Below are 24,633 nucleotides of genomic sequence, written 5' to 3'. Positions count from 1 at the left end.
ACCTTCCGTGAAAAGTAACTCTCGCTCGGCTACCGACGAACAAGTCCTGATACTCAAAACAAGAGGAAAGGAAACACAGCTTTACAACACGACAATATGTTTAGGCCTCGGTGGCCGTGAAAAACATACGCACACTACCGACAAACTCTCCCTGCAGGTTCAGACATCAACAGAGGGAGCAGCAGCACCCTCGGCGTCGTCTCCACCTTTGGAGGAATCTGGCCCGGCCTCAGACGGCGGCACGGGCGGAAGGATCTCCACCTCGAAGGAGGACGCCAGCACCAAGCTCGGACCATCATAGCCAAGGTCTCCGCAAGGGTCCCGGCCCGGGCAGACACCTCGACCGGCCGCTCCATAGCCTTAGCCAGCTGTCCCCCGAGGACATCAGCCCGGCTCACGGCCTCGGCAGCATGACTCCGGGGTTGGTCCCGCTAGCGGACGACATGGCCAAGCTCCAGCCGCCGTTGTTGCACCTCCTCGGCCAGGGAGGCCACGTGCTCCCAGGCCGACGAAGCTTCTTCTCGAGCCGACTCCGCCTCTGTCCACGCTGACACCGCTGCCTTCGGCTCCGGCTCATCGCAGAGCAGCCGAAGGTTCTATAACTGAGCAAGAGAAGCCTTGGGTGGCAAGGTCGACCGAGCCGAGGAACTCCTACGCCTCCGGGATACAGATACCTCACTCGTCACCTTCCGCACAGGGCAACTCACACTCGGTTAAGCGATTCAGCTAGCCGACAGGCGAGTCCTAGTACTCGAAATGAGGAAGAAACACGGTATTACACTCAAATACCTAGATGTTCAGGCCTCGACAACCACAATGGACAAACACCGGCACTCAAGGTGCCATTAAAAACGGAACTCCGGTTCCACTCCCGCGGGTATGAACAACCTCCACATCGGAGGGCCTGCGGGACGACAAGCTCCAATTGGCTCGCCGCCGACCACTGCAGCAGCAGCGACAATGACCTCCGCTCCAGACGGCTAAACAGCAGCAGCGATGACCTCAGGGCAGACGCTACTGCGACAAGGCCCTCGCCCCATGTCCCCACTCGAGGGGCGAGGACAAGCTATCAAAGCCAAAGAGCCGGAGGTCAGTCCGCGGGTGGTGCCGACGGTCTCGTCGGCGGAGAAACCTTCTCCGGCTGCCACCACCTCAGCACCGACGACGGCAGCCACCTGCCCACCTGCAGATCCCCACTCAAGTCCTCCCGGACAGGCGAGCACCGACCTCCGCGTAGAGGCGTCATGCCGGAATAAGCACAAGACAATCCATGAACACGAACGCCGCCCTAGCGGCGTGCGACGTCTTGGACGGTCTCCCTGTGCGTACGGCGCAACCGCCGCCAGTACGGTGGGCGGACAGCCACGCTCTGCCCCAGCGGTGGGAGGTGGCACCGGAAGCAGCGCCAGAGCCAGCTGAGCCAGCGAGCCAGGCATGCTGGAGCTGACGACGCTTGCGGCTGGCCGGCCCCGTGTTGTCGAAGTCCGCCCCCTCCGCTAGGCCGGTGAGCGCCCTCTCCCCTGAATGCTGAAGGAAGAGGTGGCCCGCCGGCCCATACGGGACGTAGAGCTCTGGCTCAGCTCGCCCCCCGCCACAGCAAGGATGATGAAGATCCTTGAAGCTGAGGGCGGGGCAGAGGCCGTAGCCCGGCTTGCTTCTCCCCACCATCGAACTGGTTGTCACCATCCTGGGTGACCATCGGTGGGGGAATGCAGCCGGGCTGCCTGATGAAAATCCTTGAAGCCGAGCGATGGCTGAAGGGTGCCCACCTTCGTAAGGTTGCGCTCCTCCAACAACAAGACGAAGGCAACGCGGGCGCTCCCCATCCGGGGGCTCGAAAGGTGGAAGGACGCGATACATGAGGGGAGTGCGAAGGCATGGCTACCACCCGGGGGGTCGATCCCTTTTTAAAGGCGGCTCTCCCCACTCGCGTCCTCAGGCGTCACGGACTAAGTCTTCACCAACGCGCTCCAGGGTCCTCCCCCTACGACACGGGGGCTGGGTCCCACACGTCATGCAAACTGGCCTAGAGCAGAAGAAGCCAAACCGCCGTGCGCGGAGCGTGTAACCGCCCCGCGGTTACGAGCACTCCTCCATCCTCGCCAAAACTAGCGGTTGAAAGGGCAGACCGCCATGCAGGCGGTGTGCAACCGCACCACGGGGACGCACCCCTCCGACTTCGACGCATCCAGCATGGAGGCCCAGACCCACACGTCATGTAACCGGCGCGTCGGTTACTACATGCGAGAAATTGCACCGCCATTTGCGCCAATACCGCGCCTTCTTGACTGTGGAGCCAGTGCCGCGACTCTAGGCAACCCTGTGCTTGGCCCAACAGTACCAACCGAGCACATCGGTCACGAGTCAGTCAGCCGCGGGAGGAGGCGCGACGGTCGATATGGCCAAAACTGGGCCGGCAGTAATGGCGGCAGCAGGCGAGCGGGAGCAGCTGTCAAGTCATCTGCAGGCTCACGTCCCCTCCTGGCGCAGCAGGGGAGCCCTCTCCCATGGCGTGAAGACGACGCGCCCGTGTTCGGTCCCTCGAACGACTCGCGCACGCAACAGCCGCCCCGCGAACAACCCGTCCCGTCGCATTAACTCCGTGGCAGGGCGAGCGACACCTTTGGCAGGCGAAGCGGGCGACATTTCACCTCCGCCATAATGACCGCGTCAAAAAAGGTGCGCCACATCGTTTAAATTCATATCCTTTTCTTCTTCCCCTTTCTCTCTCTTGCTACTGGGACCGGGAAAGGGGACATTTCGAAAGGGATCCTTCTCCGCGAAGGAAGCGGGCCCTGAGCCCTCCTACTGATCAGGGGTTCGAAGGCTGGCCTCTCAGAAGGGTTCGGCAGCCGCCCCAGAGCACTCGGGCTTCAGGCTCATTACTGATCAGAGGTTCGAAGGCTGGCCCCTCGGAAGGGTTCGACAGCCGCCTCAGAGCACTCGGGCTCCGCGCCCACTACTGATCAGGGGTTCGAAGGCTGGCCCCTCGAAGGGTTTGACAGCCGCCCCAGAGCACGCAGAGCGAGGGATGACTCTAGGTACGTCCGATACATGGCCGAGGCTTGGGCTACGCTCCCGAGGTACCCTAGGACATTTCCGAGACCAGCAGGAGCGATTTTGTAACAGAATCCCATCAGAGGGAGGGATCGAGCCCTTGGACCCTATCGAACGGGACCGGGTCCGGCAAATCACCTGCTGGTACTTTTGGAGCGCGCCTCTGGGCCACTAGCCGACCCTTATCGAACAGGGCACGGGCGTCCACTCAGATCAACCGTTAGCAACTCATCGGAGACACCATGTTCGGCGCCCTCCGAGGGCAGCATGGCGCTTCCCCCCCCCCCCTTCCTCCTTGCGGAAAGGCGACGAAGGGGCGTATGATAAAAGTCGAGTCAGTCCTTGATCTTCCTCTCGCTCCGTGCAGAGGCTCGGGGGCTGCTCTCACAAACCCGGCTACGGCCAAACCGTTGACAACATCAACAAACCAGCCTGAAAACTTGGAACCTGACCATGCACCCGGGCTACGATCAGATCGCATGAGGGAACAACCAGACCGGCCAAGGCATCACGAAAGGCATTAAGACCTCGGAGGAGTCAAACCACTCCTCCAAGGCCTCGGGGGCTACACCCGGCGGGTGCGCTCGCGCGCACCCACTAGAACAAAATATAACCGAGAAAGGTCGGTCCCCTTGCAAAAAAGTGCGATAAAGCCTCCAAGTGAGTACCAACACTCCCTTTGAGGCTCGGGGGCTACTGTCGGGTACCATAATTAGGGGTACCCCCAACACACCTAAACTCGGCTGGTAATCACCATCAGCACAAACTGCAGAGGCTGATGGGCGCAATTCAGGTCAAGGCTTCGTCTACTCAAGGGACGCAATCTCGCCTCGCCCGAGCCCAGCCTCGGGCGAGAACAGTAGTCCCAGGCAAATTCACGCCTCGCCCGAGGGCCTCCTCAGCAACGGGCGCACCCTCGACTCGCCCGAAGCCCAGCTCGGGCAGGCTTCGTTGCGAAGCAATCTTGGCCAAATCGCCTCACCAACCGACCGTATCGCAGGCGCATTCAATGCAAGGATCGCCTGGCACCTTATCCTGACACGCGTGCCTCAGTCGGCAAGGTCGAAGTGACCGCAGTCACTTTGCCCTCCCACTGACTGACCTGACAGGAAAACAGTGTCGCTCGCCCCTCTCCGACTGCTGTGCCACCCGCCAGGGTGAGGCTGACAGCAGCTGAGCCCAGCCTCAGGAGCAACAGGAAGCTCCGCCTCGCCCGACCTTGGGCCTCGGCCTCAGGAGGAAGTCTCTGCCTCGCCCGACCCCAGGGCTTGGCCCCCGCCTCGACCTCGGAAGGTGGTCTCCGCCTCGCCTGACCCCAGGGCTCAGCCTCAACCTCGACCTCGGGAGGAATCGCGTCCTCGCCCGACCCCAGCCTCGACCTCAGGAGGAGTCTCCGCCTCGCCCGACCTTGGGCTCGGACCGACCATGCCGCAGGGGGTACATCATTACCCTACCCCTAGCTAGCTCAGGCTATGGGGGAACAAGACCGGTGTCCCATCTAGGCTCGCCCCGGTAACAAGTAATGATGGCTCCCCGCGTGCGTCCATGACGATGGTGGCTCTCAGCCCCTTACGGAAGCAAGGAGACGTCAGCAAGGTCCCAACAGCCCCGACAGCTGTGCTTCTACAGGGCTCAAACGCTCCTCCGACGGCCACTACACCGCGTACACAGGGCTCTAGCACCTCTCTGACAGCCACGTTGGCATGTACATAGGGCTCCGGCTCCTCTCTGCCGGACACGTTAGCATATTGCTACACCCCCATTGTACACCTAGACCCTCTTCTTGCATCTATAAAAGGAAGGGCCAGGGCCCTCATACGGGGGGTGGTCGCGCGAGACTCTCTCTCTCCCTCGTGAATGCTTGTAACCCCTACTGCAAGCGCACCCACTCTGGCGCAGGATAACACGAGCCGCGGTTTCTCCCCCCCCTTTGTGTTCCATCTCGCGCCAACCCATCTGGGCTGGGGCACGCAGCGACAATTTCACTCGTCGGTCCAGGGACCCCCCGGGGTCGAAACGCCGACACGTGCCATTAAGCTTCTTCATAAATTTGGAATACACCATGCTTTTTGAATCAAGTCCACCGGCATGTATTCGTATTTTCCTGTTTCCCATCCTATCCCTAGGTCGTTCTTTCGTTTGCCCATCGTGCCAACAACACCCATCAGCTATGTCCAACCACCAGGATCGTCGGCTAGCTCCCTGTGCAACTAATACTCGCTAGTGATTGCTAGCCGACATCTAGATTTTCTACAAGTCACACAATAAAAGGAAAAAACAGTCTTTGCTAGCCGACATCCACATGCATAATAGTTAACAACCAGTCAGAGAAACAAACAGATCAAAGAAACAGAAGCATGCAACTAATCAGACAGAACATGCTACTTAACCATATCTTATCATTTGTTCTAGAAACAAATATATGTTTTGTAAATAGACACTACAATATTATTTGGATCTGCAAGTCTGCAACTTTGATGAGCAAAATGCCTGTACAGATAGAAGTTTCAGCTACTTGTACTAGCATAAGATGAACATGTGCAGATTCACAACATACATATGTTTCAGCTAAAAACATGAATTATCAATCCTTAAGGTAGTCTGTGAGCTTCTTAATCACTTTGGTAGGTGGTGCACTTGCTTCAGTTAAAGCCTTTTTCTTGGGAGTTTTTTTCTTCGTCTTCAGAGTCCTTCTCTTCTTCTTTGGAGTCCTTTTCTTCATAGTCTTGTGCTTCTTGGTGCTTGTTTCATCCTCACTGTCAACCTTACGCTTTCTGGTAATAAAAACAAACAAAACTTTGGTTAAACATGAATATAAAAATAGTATTGTATACAGTACATAAAATAGGACAAGTACCTATTTGTGTGCTGCAATAGCTTCCATTATAGTTTGCTTCACCACTTGCCTCTGCCAATTTGCATGTCTTCTCGAAGTGGCCAAAACCTCCACATCTCTTACACCTAACAGTTCTTCTTCCTGGTTAAAGGAATCCTCGAATTCTCTAAACTTTTGGTCGACCTGCTCCTCTCTTCTGTTTTGGTGGATGTAATTTGTAGCCAAGGTCAAAAAACGCCCATTGGGTCATGTATGTCATTGTTGGCATCTGACCAACATAAGTTGTCCTAAATCTCTGCACCGAGTAGTAGTCATGAACATAGTATGAAATCCGACCTCTGTTGGCACATATCCAAGCCAATGCATGGCTGCAAGGTTTTCCTATTAATTGCCATTTTCTGCATAAGCATCTGTGGCTCTGCAAGTTAACATTATGTCTCCTAGTTATATTATCAATGTCAACAAGTGTGACTTCAGCAAAGTCATTATCACCTCTAGCAATCTTGACAACTTTCAGACTGTTGCTTGCATTGTTCAATTCCATCATTACAGACGATAAAATTACCATCATCCAACTCCCTTCCAATCTACCTTCTATAGGCCATTTTCTCCATGATCAACTCTCCGAGGCCATCAACTAACTCATGAGGCAACAAACTCCTCAGTGCCTTAATTTGTTTGTTAAAGCTCTCAGAGTTATTGTTAGTTAGATAGTCACACTTGCAATCCTCAGAGAATCCACTTCTATACCAAATCCTAGAATGATTTTTGACGAGCCATGTTATAGCCTCCGGACTACTCTGTGCTATCTGTTGTAGGTGCCACTTGAATCTGTCCTCTATGTAGGACCTTGCAGCTGGGTACGGGTGCTGAGTAAAAATAGGCCCCCTATGCTTCTTCATAAAATTGGCATAGAGGTGCCTCATTGTAACATCCCAAAATTTAACCCGAGGTTTGGAACCCTAATCTCCTAACCCCCCCTTAATCTCTCCCTAGACTCCACCTCATAGGACATCTCATCGTATGCATACACTATGATTGTTAGAAGCACCTCACATAGAATATTTTTTAGCACCTAAGATTATTTAACTAATTATTTGTTCAAAAGAAAAGGAGATAAAAGAAATAGAAATAAGAAATAGAAATAATAAATAGAAAATAGAAAAAGAAAAAAAAAGAAACCCTCCCTCGGCTGGGCCGTTTCCGGCCCAAACCCCCCTCTCTCTCGCGCGCGCCCGCACTCCCCCCTCTTCGTGGCCCAAGCGGCCCATCGCCCGCGCCGCGCTCCTCCCCTCTGCCGCTGCCAGCTCAGCCCCACCCGTCAGCCACTCTCACCCTCGCTCTCTCTCTCTGGCAAGCGGGCCCCGCTTGTCAGCATCTTCCTCGCACCCATGACCGGGCTAGCGACGCGATCGCCACCGGCCACTGCCCGCCCCGTCGCCTCGCCATTATCGCGCTCACCAGCTCGGTTTGGCGCCTTGCGTCTGCCCGAGCCATCCCGTCACCCCCCTGCCCGAGCCGTCCCGTCGTCGCCACTATGCGCCACCATCCCCGTCGTGGCAAGCTCGCCGGTGCTCGCCACCTCTCGCCCCCTTCCCTGCCCCGGGCGCCTATAAAAGGACCGCCCAAGCTCCCTCCTTCTCCACACCGGCCTCGGCCACTCCCTCTTCCCTTCCCCGAGCTCAATTGAGCCAGCGCCGCCGCGCCCTTCCTCCGCTCCGGTGAGTCCCGCCCTCCCCTCTCCGTTGAATTCTAGTCCAATTGTTGTAGCTCTTGAGCTTCACCATGTCCTCGCGAGCACAACGCACCCACCCCCTTCTCCTATTGCGCTCGGTAGCCTCACCAGCGATCTCCCCCGCCGCGGGCGCCCGCCACCTCGCCGTGGACCGGCCATCCCAAGCGCCCTCCAGCCAAATTGGCCCCACCACCGTGATCCCCTACCCTCGCCCGTGCCTTGTCACCACTCCACCTTCACAGAACTGGGACCCCGGTGGAGAACCGCCGCAGACCTCAGCAGCGGTCGGGCTCTGACCGGTTCGCCCCCCTCCCGTCACCCCTCCTAGCGTCGTCAGCCTCCCCCCCCTCTGGCACGTGGGCCCGCGCCCACGGCGTCGTCCCGGCGCCGTTCCCCTGCTGGCGGGCCAAGTGGGGCCGCCTGCCCACGCGGCCGTGCGCGCTCGCGCTCGGTTGGGCCGAATTCCCCCCCCCCCCCAGCCCAGCTAGCTGAGGAAATCTCTTCTCTTTTTTTTCCTTTTTTCCTATTTTTTTATATACGTATATATATTGATATTTTATGCACCAAAAATAGTCTAAATAAATTTTAGGGCACAAAATAATAATGTCTAAAAATTGGCACACCCCACCAAGTCACCATGATTGATGTACTGTTCATTACCTATTTTTGCTAGAAGAAGAGGGATCCGATCCTCCGGAATTTGTAGCTTCGAAAGAAGGGCAGGAACCCGACCCCTCCGAAATAGATCTTTTGTGCCAGGAGAATTTCGACGAAGGCAAGTCCATTCTTCCCTTGATGCATAAATTACATATTCTTTCTACCACCACCTAAGTCGGGATTAAGGGATGGATCTTTTGCATTGTGAGTAGAAAGATAGCCCGCATTAACAAACATCTTTTTTAGTATAAAATGTGGGATGAGAAAAGGCAGTGTTTTTACTAAACGATGTTTTCAAAAAGGTGTATGATGAAGGGTATTCACCCTCATCACCTCATGAGTGGGATGATCAGGGACTCCCTGGTTTAGAAGAGGGCCTAAGGTGATGGCTCAGCTGGTTTAGGTGTGAGCAGAAGGATTGTCCCCTCATATAAGGACCGGTTTGTCATCCTTCACTACATGTACTCATGATAAGTACAACCACTCAAGACTGTATGGGCAGTCACTCAATCTGAACTCGTACTGTTCAAACCCCAGGGTTATGAAGGCTGGGGAGCACCGGGAGGATAAGGAGGGGGAATGTTTTGTCCGGTTTGGACATGGCGGTGGCCTGACTCCTTCTGGTATAACCGTTAAGGTAAGGACGTGCGAGGAAAGAAAGAGATTTGGCATTCGGGTCTCACGACGGTGAGATCGCAGAAACCGGACTAGTGGGTAAAGTGTACCCCTCTGCGCAGAGTTCAAACCTATTCGAATAGTCTATGTCCACTGGTATGGACGAGTCTGGTGTGGTATGACAATTAGTGTTTTATAACCTCCAGGAACAGGGAAATGTGTGAGTGGGTGTGTTTTTGGAAATGAAAACGATGCCACGGGAGCGGGAAGCTCAGTGGTGGTTGAGTGTGAAAAAGTGCTATTTCCTTCTTTGGGAAAAACCATCAAAGTATTGTCTTTCTCTGAGAAAAAGAAGAGTGACTTCAACTCCACCATATAAAGCATGTATCATATAGGTCCCTTTCTCTTTACGGGAGCGGGATGGGCTTGTGGAATACCTAGTGTATTCACCCAGATTTATTTATGTTTTTCAGCAGCTGAAGACTTCTTTTTTGCTATGCTTGATTGAGGGGGCTGTGTCTGCACCCAGTTCTGCCTGTGGCTTGGGCTAGTTTATCTTCTACTGCGCTTGTAATTCTGGCTCTCGAGCTTGTACTCTGGTATTGTAATAACTTTTATTCGAACTCTGTACTATTTGAAGTAAGGAATGTGGTTACTAGCCTCCTAGGACTAGTAATTGTATCACATTTGAGTCCCAAAGGACCGGGATGCTTCACTCATGCACTCTCTATGCTTAGCTTCAGGGAATGCCACCTCTACTGCATTTGCTAAGCCTTTACATGCATCAGAAGAGATAACTAGACTAGGTGGGATGCCTATGGCTTTACGCAACAAGGTCATAAACCACAACAAGTTTTCTTCAGTTTTTGAATCAAAAATGGCAAATGCAACATAGAATAACCAATTGTGACCATCGATAGATGTAGCCGATGCCAATTGTCCACTGTACTTACCAACAAGTCTTGTTGCATCTACAACAACATATGGTCAGCAACCACTTAAGAACCCATCTATGCATGGTCTAAAAGCAACAAACATCCTTTGGAATCTAGTTTTGTTGCCCACTTTATGCACATCTATCTCCAACAATGAATCTGGAGAAACCTTTTCAATTTCTACTGCCTAGTTGAATAATTCTTGAAAACTTCCATTGTACGTACCATGAACTTGTTGCACAGCAAGCTTCAACCCTGCCCAAGCTTTTGAATACTTCAACTTAATCTCGTATTGTTCTTCCAATTTCTCCTTTGCAGCCTTTGCTCCCTTGTCTGGATTCTTTTTCAACCAATCAGCAAGTTGGTCTGCAACCCACTCTTGAGTAGCCATCTTCCCTTCACATAGCTTGGTTGTTGCACAATTATGCTCAAAAGGTAAGTCCTTAATCTGCAAAGAAAAACCAGTCAACTACAATATACTAGTGTACAACCAAACAAATTTGAATTCAAGCATGATTTTGTTGTCACATCACCTGAATTGTTCTATCATCTTGCAACCTAGAAGCATGTATACGCCATGGGCAGCCTTTAGCCGCGTAATGAGCTATGAACCTTGTCTTATCTGTATTTAGACCAGCAAATTCAAAACCATTTGTAATAGCAAAGTGTCTAATAGCTTTTCTAAAAGTAATAATGTCAAAGAACAATGCACCCTTCCTAATGTATGGTTTAAGAGGGTCATGAAGCACAACTACTGCTTCAGGGTCAGCATCATTCAACTCTGCCTCTAGAACATGTCGTCTAGTAGTAGCTGGTATTGTTTCATTATAAGGATGTGAGGTCGTTTCATTTTCAATAGCCTCAAAAGTCTCATTGGGATCATTAGGCTCAGTACTAGGATTTGTGATAACACCATATAAGTACTCATCATTGACACCTACATACTCCTCAACACTGTCGAACACGTCAGGAAGATTAGGCTCATCTCCATCTGCATCTACATCGCTAGGTTGTTCACAATCTACTTCCTTACATACAAATGTTGGATGATCTTCTTCAGCAATAAGTGTGCATGGAGGTGTTAGATGGACTTCTTCAGCAATAAGTATGCATGGAGGTGCATTATCATTATGTGGTGGAACAACATGCATAGGTGTGTTTTTCTCCATCTCAAACACAGAAGCAAGAAGCATAAATCGTTTCTCTGGTTTGTACATTTCAATGACATCAATAAGCTAAGACTCTGAATTTAGTTCAACATCCTCACCATACCTCTTGTCATAAACCTAGAAAAAAATATTTTGACCTCTGCCCAAACTTATCACAGACCTTAAGGTTGCAACCAGGAAATCCATCGTGATACTCCCACTATCTATGATCCAATTCCTATTAAACCTTTTTGTGTACCTTTTCTTACCATATGAGTGAACTGATAAGAAACCTTCAACTTTGATATCTACTGTGTACAAGTTCCTATAAACCAGATCAAAATCAACCAAAACTGACAGAGTTAAGGGTTACGATTCCTAATTCAACTCAAATTGATGAGGATAGGATTAACATTCTTACAATTTTGGAGAGCTCACTGTGTTCACAGGGTGCTCCATCCCTTGTGAGAAGAGAGGGTGATCTCCGGCGATGACGTCTGGTGGACTAAGGAGCTCCGGCGATGAGCACTGGCATCCAAATGAGTACCGACGTGGGGGGTCCGGTGACCAGGCGATAATTGATGTGGGGATGTCTGGCGAGGGCTTCAGGTGTGAGGGCGATCTTCGACACAGGGAGCTCCTCGGGGCGGTGGCTGAGTAGCGGTGGGAAATGAACAGAGGCGATAGGCAAACGAAAGCCAAGGGCCTCGTGGGTAGAATGGGCAATAGGAAAATACGAATACTTGCTGGAAGACTAGATTCAACCAAAAACAGTGCATTGTGGTGTATTCCAAATTTAAGAAGTTTAATGGCAAGGTTAGTAGTCTAAATAGTTTAATGGCATATGTCAAAACCAGAAGAATGTAATGGCACACATCTAATTAACCCAATTACAAATTATTAAATTATACTGACTAAATTTATCTGATCATATACTTAGGACAAACGGTTTTATGCGATTTTTTGCCACACCTAAATAATCTTGGCCCGGAAAATGACTGGTACTGTGCTTCAAAAATAAAATAATAATAGCTTGAAAAAATTCTAAAGGAGACTGAAAAGTGGAAAAGGACACCGTTAATCCAGCACGGAATATTTCCCTGACCTTGTAGATAAGGCTACACTCACTGATCACACGTTCCTGCAGGAACTGGCACGCCATGGCGGGCTTCTGCACTCCTGCTGCCACTGCAGCTGCCCATGCCGCCCTAACCCCTCTGACGAGCTCAAGGAAGCACATCGCCATGTGCCTGTCCCCCAGGCCAAGCGGCGGCGGCGGCATCGGCGGCGGCCAGAGGGCGCGGCTTGCGAGTACAGGCGCAGCTCCTCAGGTTCGCGCGCTGGCGCCGACGACCGCGGCAGAAGAAGCAGCGGGTCCCTCCCCCGCCCCTCTCAACGTGGAGTACCTGGCCGCTGAGTTCGCCGGCCACGGCGTCAGCTTCGAGCCCGTGGGCGTCAGCTGCGCCGTCAAGATGTCGCTGCGCAACGGCAGCGTGGCGCACGTGCTGCTCCCCAGCGGGCTCGTCACGTCTTACAAGCCCGCCATGTGGCACGGCACGGTCACGGAGGTTCTCCACACGAACGTCGCCGAGGTCCCAGGCGGGCGGGCCGTCATCCGCGGCGGCGTGTTCGTGGACCTCCGTTGCGATGGCTGCGACGGCGTATGGTCGCCGAGCGCGAGCGGGGCGTGGTCGCTCCGCGACGTCCGGGGAAGCCCAGCCACCTCCATAGAGGTACGCAAGAACTTTCTCGTAAGCTTCGGAAATTAAGGTCATTCGTCATGCACGTCGTCGCGTTTCCTTGCAGGTCGAGCTCGCGTCAGCGGCGCCGGGGAACGCGGCCGCGGCGAGGTGCGTGGTGACGCTGCACCCGGAAGCGCTGGCCACGGAGCTCACGGTGACGAACAATGCGTCGGCGGCCTCGTCGCCGCCGATGGCTCTGACGTGCTCCGTGCCCAGTCACCTGCGCGTGAGCACCCCGGACGCCACCTACGCTCTGGGGCTCCAGGGCTCCGACTACCGCAGCGTGGAGCCCGCGCTGTCGGAGTTCAGCATCATCCCTCCTGGCTACGGGGCCGCGCGGCAGGCCGCAGCAGGGACGACAGCCCGAAACCAGTGGGCAAACAAAGGCTTGGACATGATCCTGTCGGGCGGGCAGCAGGACCGTGGCGCCGCGGACGAGCCCGACGGCGAGGAGGACGACGACTACAAGCACATGACGGACGCGATGTGCCGTGTGTACAGCAACGCGCCCAGGGAATTCACCATCATCGACAGGGTAAGAAACTACGGGGACCTATGATTTATTCGGGTCTTGTTCGTTTGTGCCGGATTGATGTCAGAACGATTTCTAACCGGATTGTTTCTCTAATTTATATAAATTTTAATTAGCTAGAACGATTCCGGATGCAATCCGACACAAACGAACAAGACCTCAGTTGACTAAAATTCAGGCCCGGGAGACTGAATAACCGATGCGAGCTTTTGCGCGGGAACCGCTTGCAGGGCAGGAGGAACTCCGTTTGCTTGCACAGGAAGGGGTTCGAGGAGCTGTACGTCTTCAGCCCCGGATCCCAGTACCAGTGGTACGGCAAGTATGCCTACGTGGTCGTAGGGCCTGCCATGCTGGAGCCTGTGATGCTGGAGCCCGGAGACACGTGGCGGGGGGCTCAGTACCTGCGCAACCCCAATCTTTAGGCATGCTAGCAGCTGGGAGAATTGATGACCCTGGACACATCAAATGTTCCCGTACGTGTATCCAGATCATCAGATGAGGTCAGGCGAGATGCAAAATTGGCAACCACAATGGTCTACAGATGTTGGAAATGCTGTCCATATATAGCGAATTGCTGATGACAAGGTTCAATATTAGAATGATGAGATTTACTATATCTCAAATATCTTAAATATACTTCTGTTCAGATGATAGTTACTAGGCATCAAATCTCCAACTAACGGTCGACCTTAAACTTATAATAACTCAGTTTGTTCTACGCACATTTCCTAAGATTATCTCGTCGAAGTTGAGTTATATACTTAGTAGCACTAGGTTCACTTACTCATGAACAGGTTATTTACTATCACCTGAAACAATTAGGCATAAAAACAATATTGATAGAATGTAAACTATAAATTTATCTTGCTTGCAATGAATGACTGGATTATCTTTATAGCATGTCTATATTCACTAACCACATACTATTAAGGTGTATGTATGCATATGAACAATCAATGTTACCTTAAGTGGTCAAAGTAGAGAATAGTCATAGATTACAATTAAGCTTCTCATGGCAATGTGAAGTCAATTTGAATAACTTGGTGAAGACCAATATCAACATTTGAATTCTATTCTTCACTCATATGATTTAAATACCATCTATGATCAAGTGCACCAACTCTTGTTGTGGTTAACTTGCTTCTTCAATTAATACCAATGTTTGCTTTCGCTATTTGGGTGTATTATTTGCTCTTCGTCTTGATTAATCTTCTGATTTTTTTAATTAAGGGGATGTTTGGTACCCCTGACTAAAGTTTAGTTAGTGCCATATCAGATGTTTGAATACCAATTTCGAGTATTAAATATAATTTAATTATAAAATCAATTACATAAAGACTAAACAATGAGATGAATTTATTAAACCTAATTAATCCATAATTAGTAAATAGTTATTGTAGCATCACATGGACGAACCATGGATTATTAGACTTAATAGGTTCGCCTTGCCGTTTAGTCATTATCTGTGTAATTAGTTTGTAATTATATTATATCTAATACTTCTAACTAGCATCCAAATATTCGATTAACAAATACTAAAGTTTAGTCTATGTATCCAAACACCTCCCTTAAGTATAACTTATCTCTTTTGACTCACCACCTCATTTAGCCTTCCAAGTCACATGCTTGGTTATCCCACTTAGGGCGAAGTTAGACTATTTTCAAAGAAACATTTTTTTACACTTACTTGAATTTTAAATGATCGATTAAATTACTCAATTTCTAATGTGAATCTTGAATTGTTTTGAGTCCTTTTGATCTTCACTTTTCACTTGAACCTAGATTTCATCTTTTCTCATGTTTTGGTCTTGATCTTTACTCGAAACACCACTTGTGTGCCAAAACACCCCACCATCAAATAGCATTGTATCCCTTTGATTGTTATGCTTATATCTCAATTTGAAACCAAACTTAGCCCAATCAATATCTTGTAAATATGTTTCCAACTTGAGAGCCTTTCAAATTAAGTGAGCCTTGACTAATCTGATATGATATTCGTCACTTTTATGGCATATTCTACACGCTCTAAATAAAAAAAAATCATATATCCTAATAAACAGATCTAATGTCTATAAAATTTGGTGGTGTGCATAAATCAGTCAACTAAGATACATAGTTTTAGCTTCATTTGACTTCATATGGATTGTCATCCACCACATCTCATCATAGGTACATGCTAAAATCTATTGCACTATGGTTGACAAAATCCACTTCACCAAGAAGTTTTTCTGTTCGTTTCTCATTAAATTTGTATATCAACTAGTACTACAAGTGTAGAGCATGCGCACTAAATTTCAATCAAATACAAATAGATTTGATTATTTAACCATAGATATAGACATATAGTCATAGCTCACTCAGATTTGCAATATTGGACATATTTCATTATTTGAGCTATTCTTATTCAAACTGAATCAAACTTGAAACAAACTTGTTTGAATACTCCCACAAGACATATATCCCTTCAAACCACTCACTAAGTGTAGTGTCATGATTTTATCTAGTTCAAATCAATCCAAACTTGATTACTAGGTGTTAAATCTATTCAATCATTTGATAGCAAGCAACATATGCATGTATATCACATTCAATCAACTCATATGCACCCAAATGAATTTGATCAACTAAGATATACCTTATGTTGCTCATGATCATTTAATAGAAAGCTTGAACTCAACTCATTTACAAGCATTCATAAATTCCAATTAATCACCCCAACTTTGAATGTTGCACTTGTATTTTAATAGCACATGGACTTCACTTGTTCTTGACTTGGCATTGGGCTAAGATTTGCATTATGTTTTATATCTTGATCAACATATAATGATAACATGAACATTATTCAATCAAACCTCCAATAATGAGGTTACCTAGAATCAACCATCCACTTTTTGATGGTACCCAAACTAAGTTGGGATCCATCAAATTAGGTGCAACATACTTAGGCATTGCCTTAGTATGCATAGCGGAATGTTTGACAATTGCAATAGGCTTAGAATTATTCCCTTGAGGACATGAATGTGTCATGCCTCCACTTTCCCGACATGTGTACCAAGTTCTGTTTGCTTGAACCTTTTCTTCTTTTCTCGTGTCTTGCTTCTTCTTTTCTTGTGTCTTGCTTCACATCGTTTTGCATCTTCTTATTTGCTTGAGCCTTACTGCTGCTACTACTACTATTATTATTTTTTGTGTGCGTAGTCCGGTGCATGGCGAGCCGTGTGTGTTTGGTGTGTCCAGGTCGCAGATTACTTAAAAATGGTGTGAAACAGGATAACATGGTAGCGCAATCTTGGTAAAAAAAACATGGACGGGCAAGTAGCAATGCTGGAAATGCTGTTCATGATGAAATGCTGACAGCGATGTTCCAAACGTGATAATGCTAAATTGCTCGATGTCGAAAAGAACACACAGCGTTTCATATCACAACTACAAACGTTTGTGAATCTGACCATAAGTTATTCCAAGCAAGGAAAATCAGTGCCAAGTATAGACAGACAGCCAAGAGATGAAGGGCGAGTCTCTAATGTTAAACTCGCTTTAAGCAACAACTCCGAGCGACCAAATTGCGACAAGTTCTTCACACAGAACAACCTCCGGATGAAGATCATGCATGTCGAGCAAAACGATTACCCCTTGTATATCATTCCAGCAGGTTCCATTCTCGCCAATGGCCTTGGTTCTGTTGAGCAAAGATTAGTTACGAGAGAAAAATGAGTTTCCTGAAGGGAACGAAAAAGCAAGTTTATCAGCTTGCCGCCTCAAACAAGATCAGGGAACAACTGATCTCTTCTCTGGCCTCCAACAGTAATAGGTTAGTTGCATTGTAGACGAGAACTTGTAGAACGTTGCTTTAAGTAAGGTCTTGATATTAAGCTGCCAAAGCTCAGTTGGTCAAGCGTGTAGATGCAAATTTGGGTGCGAGACCTCATAAATGTGAATTTGGGTGCATATCTTCTTAATAAAATGCCAAACATTCCTCCTAGGTTGGTCCGGTTTTAGAACATTTTCCTAAGGGCCCGTTTGTTTCCCTTGATTTTGAGGAATTAGAATCTAACTAATGGAGTAGTCTATTTTTTAGAATGTGACATTCAATAACTTTCCAACATTTATATATAAGCCTATCTCAAATTCATGGGTGAGATATGGAAATTGATTCTATAGATTTACATACTACTTTTCTAATGTACAACTTATAGCACACTCTTCTACTTGTTTTTTATAGCATAAATGTAGTGTATAACTATGTCTCTCATATGATTTAGGATAATATACAAATAAATTACATATACAAATATAATAACTTAATTAGTTTGTGTGTAAATTATGATTATTGGAATGAAATTCAATTCCAACCAAACAAACGGGTCCTAATAGCTTTTGTTGAGGATCTAGCTGTGGCTGTTATACTCATGTTTAGCGCTAGTTTGGGAGTCCAAAAACCAGAGGGGATTGGAGGGAGCTAAAATTTCCTCCTTATTCAATTTTGAATACGAAGTGGATTTTAGCCCCTCCATTCCCCTCCGGTTTTGTTGCTCCCAAACTAGCTCTTAGAGTTAGAATTTGGGCCCTATAATTACCTAAATTAATTACCCCAATTGTAATGGGTTTGGCCCAACTAAGGGCTTATTTGGTTTGTGGCTAACTATGCCACGCTTTGCCTAAGGTTAGTCGTTCGAATTGAAGAACTAACCTTAAGTAGAAAAGTTAGGTAAAGTGTGACAAGTTAGACAGCCAACCAAACAGGCCACTCTTCTATAAAAATATTCACCCAACCAGGATTAAGGTTCAGGTTTCATTCATTCCAACTGTGGCTGCAATATACGACATAATATGCATGATGCATGCTAGTTTATAATTGAAATTTCTTGACAGGAACAATCTCTAGTCATGTTTAATTCTACCACCCCAGCGAGCTATCCCCCTCTATCCCTAAATAACCGTTGTCCTCGCTTCCGAAAAAGTCAAAACATATTCAGCTTTGACCAAATGCATACAAGAAAATAGTAATATTTGTAATATATAATTAGTATAATTAGATTAGATAGATCCTTGAACATATTTTCATAATAAACTTGAAGATACAAATGTTGCTACTATTTTCTATAAACCTAATTAAATTTTTAAAAAGTTCGACAAACACGCCTTCCATAGCGACAGTCAATAAAATACGGAGAGACTAGGTAGCTTCTTCAGTGCACCACTAATCCCCATGCATTTGGATTTTTTCCCTAGAACAACAGAGTTACATGTCATTTCATTTAAGAAACTTTGTGTGCGCTTGTGTGTGCGCGCGCACAAATAGAAATGGAAAATGTGAAGAGCCACTGCATTTTAGAGTTATTTTTTCCTGTATCGTTTCATTTAATAAAAGAAATAGTACACGGAGAGATCAAGAGGCCTCTCCAAAACCAAACCCCTTACCTTATATTAGCACCTATTACAAAATTTAGACTTACTGTGAACAGCTAATACTATATGAGAATTTTCTTTTCTAATGAGGAAAGACTGTAGAAAAGGAACGGCTTAACATGGTTTTAAAATTACTATGTCCTACATTAAAAAAGGACTCAGTTTTATAATATTCAGATTTCTGGAAATCAACAGTGGTTACTACCATCATACCTACTTGGAGAACCTCTCACTGAAGATTCCTGCACGTTGGGCAAAACCATTTCCCCTTGAATCTCGTTTCTGGTGTAAGACCCACACACGTGTAATGAAACCATTCACCTCCTCCACACTGTAGTGTCAAGGCGAAACAGTTAGCATTTATATTTATATAAGAGATAGGTTGCTCTCACATTGAGAAAAAATTTGTATTGTAAAATAACAAGCTTTGGTGTTTCTAATGTGATTGTTCAACACTATTGTGGATTCAAAACACACCATTTGTTTGTCAGAAACCTTTCTTTAGTAATGATGTTTGGAAATCGTAATTATTATAGTGCAGGCTTAAGCATGATCACAAAGAGTCATACACCATGCATGTCGGCATATGACAGTGAATTGTTGACAAAAAATATTCGGATACACCATGTAGGTGCTTTAACTGGTTTACAAAGAATTATTTGTTTATCTATTTTCTTTCTTCAAAGGTGTATACATTGATAATAACAGTTTATCAAACATCAAATACTGGCAATATTTAACGTTGAAAGATGACCTATGTATCAAGCAAACCAACTGAACAGAGTTTTCTTTTTGTTGTGCGCAATGGCAACAGAAGAAAACTACATAGTATAGACTTGATAAGATCATAGATTATCAGTCAAGCTGCAACAAAGCATAACGAATGCTACATTCTGGTGTTTGAAATAGGAAAAGAAAATCTTAAAATCACAGCAAAGTTCTAAAGCTTATCCAAGATCTGATTAGATTAAAATGTAAAGAGAACTATTTTATACTCTGAAAAATAACTAATGAGGCGTGATTGTTTGGCACCAAGATGACTTACATTCTCATTGTCACAAGCAATCATGTCACCATATGAAATCTGAAATAGCAATAACAAAGAAATCTTTTTTTCAGAAAGTGATCACGAAAAAAAAAGTTTCATGCAAATAAGTTCCAGGAAATATTAGCACGCATATTATCTTCAAAACTGACCTGGTGGCATATACAGTATGTCGGTTCATTTGGATCAATTGTTTGATCCACATCCATAGATGTACCTGCTTTCTTGCTGCTACCTGGAGGGGGCATTAAATCAAAGTCCATACCCCTTTCCCTGTCCCATTCCCTCTCTCTAAATTTTTTTGATGCTTGAGGTGTACTAAAACCAAACCTCCTTTTCTCATCCCTGCTAACCACCGGAACTGGAGGAAGGACTGTAGGTTCATCTGGAGGTATCTTCCCTTCTGCAATTAAAATAGAAGAAATCAATAATCTGTTTGACGAAGATCTAAGAATGGCAGCCCACGATAATGCCTAGCATCTGCCATGAGTGCTAATACCATGCTTTAAATCTTCTGCAAACTGGCCCAAGTCTTCATCAAGGCGTTTTATATGGCTCTCTATCTGTAAAATAATGCACAAGGTGCTTGCAATCAGATATCCACGGTCCACGCAAAGCCAGTCACACTGAATAAAATGGAAAGACTATAGAAGTTGGCATTTTATTTCTTGATTGATCCATATTCACCAAAATCTCTTTAGCGGGTGTTACATCTGTTAGGCTTCTAATATAAACATCTAATCTTAGATATATGGAGGCATAGATAACAATATGAAATTATAAATCGTATCATGCTCTTCATATTCAAGTTCAATTTCTTCTTGCTGACCCATATCTAGTAGTTTTAGTTAGTACTCATATTTGAATTTGCGGCAGCTTTTGACTGCAAAGACTTGACTCTATAATTAGTTTAGGTTTATATAAAATTACAAATGCATACTCTCATAGTTCCTTTTGGATTTCAGATAAAAAAAAAGTTGGACCTGATAGGGGAATAGAAAAGAAACAGCAACTAAGATAGTTATCAAATATGAAACAAATGTATTGTTGCACTAGGTGAGCATTTAAAATTGAAAAGAACTCATACCGAAGCTTCTTAAACCTAGGACCACAGGGAAACAACAGGAAAGAAGCAGTACCAGGTCATAAGCTTGGCGTGCCAGTAAGACTTTCTCGGTGCAAAGATTCAGAGCATTGTCCTGGCTAGCTTCAATGTCCTTCTTCATCCTCTCCGACTCATCATCATCCATGTTTGACCTGTCATACCCATGGGATGATACTCCTAGAATATACTTTATCTGTTCTTTGGTCTGACCCATAATGCCTGAAACACAAAATCGCATAGGCAAAAACAATCATTCACTTATCATCATCACATCAAGCAGCAATAAGTGCTTGGATAAAGTCTACAGTTCATGAAAATGCCAACTTAGAATCAACTGACTAAAAGAAATTGTCTACATACTCCATCCCGAAAAGAGTGCAATTCTCGATACAGTTCTAAGTCAGACCATATTTAAATTGACCAAAAAAATGTACAATAAACTAGTATGCCTACGATTTATGACATCAAATAGGCATCAATATTCATCGTGTAACATATTGTCATAGCTTAGCTTTTGAAACTATTTTCTACAAACTTAGTCAAATTTAAAGTGGCCAGACTTGGACAAGATTTGAAGTTGCACTTTTTTGGAGACTGAGGGAGTACAAGATAAGCAAACATAAGAAAAACAGAGATGGGGAAGAAATCATCACCATGTGCCCTGTCATCGAGCTCGCGCATGGTGGAGAGAATCCTTTGCAGGTCGCCGGCCAGGGTGCTCGAGTCTACACGATTCCAAACACAAAATAAACTGGTACGGACGAACAATCGGAGGGGGTAGAAAACTTCATAATCCGTGAAATAGGGGCGCGTAAGTCTCACACTCGAGGTAGTCGTCGACGTACACGCCGGTCCGAGCGATCGCCATGCCTGTCTATGATTGCTCGCGTCTCCGGGCAGGGTTCGATGAATCGATGCCCCGGTTTGGGGAACTAGGGGTGGAGAGACGAACCGTAACGGGACGGGACGGTCCTCTTCTCGCTGGCGTTTGGTTGGATGTGAGGAGAAGTGGGATGGGCTCGTCCCACAGGCGAATATTCACCGTAGATGCGGGACGGGGTCGTCCCGCTTGCAGGGCGTGAAGCGCCGTTTCCCGAGAAGACGGGCTCAAGGACAGCGTGGTGGTCTCCGGCGAAGGAGCGGGCGCGAAGGGACAAGGGGGCGTGGACAAGCTCCGGTGAGGACGGCGCTGAATCGACCTTCGACCCTTGGCTCGGGGAAACGCGAGCACGCAGCGACTCGGGGAAGCGCTGGGGATCGGAAGCGCGGACCGGCACGGGGAATGTCGAGCGACCGGCGACGACGGGGAGGCCCCAGCGACCGGGTGGGCTGTGGGCGGCGGCGAATCTACCCGCCGAGGTCGCGATAAACAATGTTATGTGCAAGGATAATATTCTTACTAAGAGCTGATTTGGTGATTAGGTATCCCAAGGGGATCCATGGGGGAGGAATCCCTTCCAATTCAATTTTGAAAAGTAAGAGGATTTCTTCCCCTAGGGATCCCCGATCACCAAATTAGTCCTAAGAGCATCTCTAACGATGCCTCAAACTAGTGCCTCAAATTAAAATATAGGGCTCTACACAGGAAAAACTACTCCAACAGTGCTCTATTTCATAAAATTTTGTCAAAAAACTATAGGGCACCCTCTCAAGTGACTCAAATATACTACACCGTAGTGGGCTGCCCTATAATCTAGATTTGGGGCTTTACTGTTGGAGCGGGGTGTTTTGTTGGTGCCCTAAATTCTATAAAATATACTCATTTTCAAATTATAGGGCATTTTTATAGGTCACGTTGTTGGAGATGCTCTAACCGATTCACCTATAGTGTGTTTGGTTTGAGCAATAAAGTGGTTCATTTTCTTCTCACTCCTCACTTTTTTTATTTGGTTTGTGGAATAAAATGGATTGATTCATCACCACCTCATTTCTCATAAGCTAATCTCTACTACTTATTAAGGCTGTGATAGTAGTCGGCCATTCCGCGTTCTGTCATTCCCTGTTCTGCCTTTCCGATTCCCTCCTCCCCGCGCACAGTCCATTCCCTGCCTTTCCGATTCCCTCCTCCCCGCGCACAGTCCATTCCCATGTTCTGCCACCAGTACAACCGAAGTCTAGCTAAAATTAAAAAAAAATACACATGGCCCCAAAGGGATTTGAATCCATGACCTCTCAAGCAAATGTTAGCAGTAGCTACCACTACACCACATGTGTGTTTATGTCTACATCTATAACAGAAAACACATCTACTACATCTCTCCTCAAGCCCACCTGCTATCCTTGCACAATGCGTAGTAGTAGATAAGTATCACCGAGATTCTTAAATTATATTTTTGGATGAAGGGAGTAGTATTTAAAGAAGAGTCTTGCATGCAATTTCTTTTGTTTGAATAGTGTTTTCAACTTAAATTATTTTTTTGCATGTGTGACATTTATTCTTCGTAATATTTTTTCCATGGATCTGACTTGTGAGTCATTTTTATAAACCAACGCCAAACATGAATTTATGTTTCTTACTTGAAAACCCCGAACAAACTCTATTAGCAGGAGGCACTCGTGTTAGGGTCGCTCATCGACGACAAGAAGAAACTTGGCGACTGCCAGTTCGACCTCTAGAAACAGTCCTACGTGGTCGCATGTGCCGCTATGTACGACAAGTTCCGGCACAGCCGCCGCTTGGACGCGGTGCAGAGCGGCTGCTTCGCGTTGTCCATCGTCAAGCAGGGGGACCTCATGGTCGTCGCCGACGTCGGCGACTCTCGGGTTGTTCTGGGCACCGCATTCGACGACAACGCCATCACGTCGTCCAGCTCATCGTCCACCTGAAGCCCAACCTGCCACGTAAGTCGCTACCGACTGGCCATGAATTCTTGTGCGCTGAGACGATGGCCGTTGCTGACGTTGTATGAGTATCCTCGAACACGATGTATGTAGAGGAGTAGCGCATCCGGTGGTGCAACGGCCAGGGTACTACCTTGCTGATGAGCCTAGGTGCACTTCGTTTTACAGCCCAACCAAGAGTCATCAGTACTCGGTATGTCGCGCGCGTTCGACGACTACTATATCGAGGATTGTGGCGTCATCTTGGCGCCATAGGTGACGCAGGGGAGGACCGACAACAATGACCAGTTGGTCATCCTCGCCACCGTTGGGGTAGCTTTTGTGCCGACTTGCCTTTAATTCTCTTCGCAAACACACACTTGCTTTTTTGTTTAAGCAAAAGCGTATGTTGGTACGTGTCTGATGACTAACGATGTACGAGGAAATTTCTTCCGGTATGTGTGGAACGTGTTCTCCAATGATGAGACCATGCAAATCGTAACATATATCGAAGTCTGCATGATACTGATGGTTGCAATGTATTGGTGAAACAGATAGATTATAAATAACAAAATTTATGTATGGCCAGAATCACAAATTGGTTATGAAACATTTTCTCATAACGATATAACACACATTTTGTATATAAGTTATCGTAGTATACTGGTATTATATATTTCCGTTGCAACGCACGGGCATTCAGCTAGTAATTAGTATATATATGAGGAGTGGGTTGATTCCACCAAAATTAATGGAATGAACTTATGATACATTAACTCATGAAGCATAGAGTGACTCCACAAACCAAACACACCACTACTAATGTAACCAGAAGAGTTGAACCATTGCCTACAATGATAGATGAAGGACTATAAGAGTTTAAAGGATGAAGTTTAGAGATATTACCGACTGATGGAATGGTATGGTGCAACACACCAAAGTTTGTTACCAAAGCATTGATCGAGTTGAGAGGCGGACGTAACTCCATGGTGCTGAA

The 24,633-nt window shown here is 46.9% G+C and overlaps 2 protein-coding genes across 3 annotated transcripts; one reads left to right on the top strand and one right to left on the bottom strand.

Moving 5' to 3' along the window:
• Positions 1-12,046: 12,046 nt before the first annotated feature.
• Positions 12,047-13,988, top strand: LOC103644004 (protein NDH-DEPENDENT CYCLIC ELECTRON FLOW 5). The gene is made up of 3 exons (XM_008667191.3): positions 12,047-12,716; positions 12,790-13,260; positions 13,488-13,988. The coding sequence occupies exons 1-3, from the start codon at positions 12,144-12,146 to the stop codon at positions 13,677-13,679; spliced, it is 1,236 nt and encodes a 411-aa protein (XP_008665413.1). The 5' UTR covers positions 12,047-12,143; the 3' UTR covers positions 13,680-13,988.
• Positions 13,989-16,617: 2,629 nt separating this feature from the next.
• LOC100191229 (uncharacterized) lies at positions 16,618-22,276 on the bottom strand. 2 transcript variants are annotated; one of them, XM_008649119.2, is made up of 8 exons: positions 21,639-22,276; positions 21,470-21,541; positions 20,851-21,035; positions 20,211-20,274; positions 19,864-20,114; positions 19,712-19,750; positions 18,884-18,997; positions 16,618-16,936 (listed from the first exon to the last, which is right to left on the bottom strand). In XM_008649119.2, the coding sequence occupies exons 1-7, from the start codon at positions 21,682-21,684 to the stop codon at positions 18,896-18,898; spliced, it is 759 nt and encodes a 252-aa protein (XP_008647341.1). In that variant the 5' UTR covers positions 21,685-22,276; the 3' UTR covers positions 16,618-16,936; positions 18,884-18,895.
• Between the last annotated feature and the right edge of the window lie 2,357 nt (positions 22,277-24,633).

The sequence above is a fragment of the Zea mays genome, chromosome 1, assembly GCF_902167145.1.
Source record: "Zea mays cultivar B73 chromosome 1, Zm-B73-REFERENCE-NAM-5.0, whole genome shotgun sequence".
In the NCBI taxonomy this organism is placed as follows: Eukaryota; Viridiplantae; Streptophyta; class Magnoliopsida; order Poales; family Poaceae; genus Zea; species Zea mays.
This window is presented reverse-complemented; position numbering and strand designations above follow the sequence as displayed.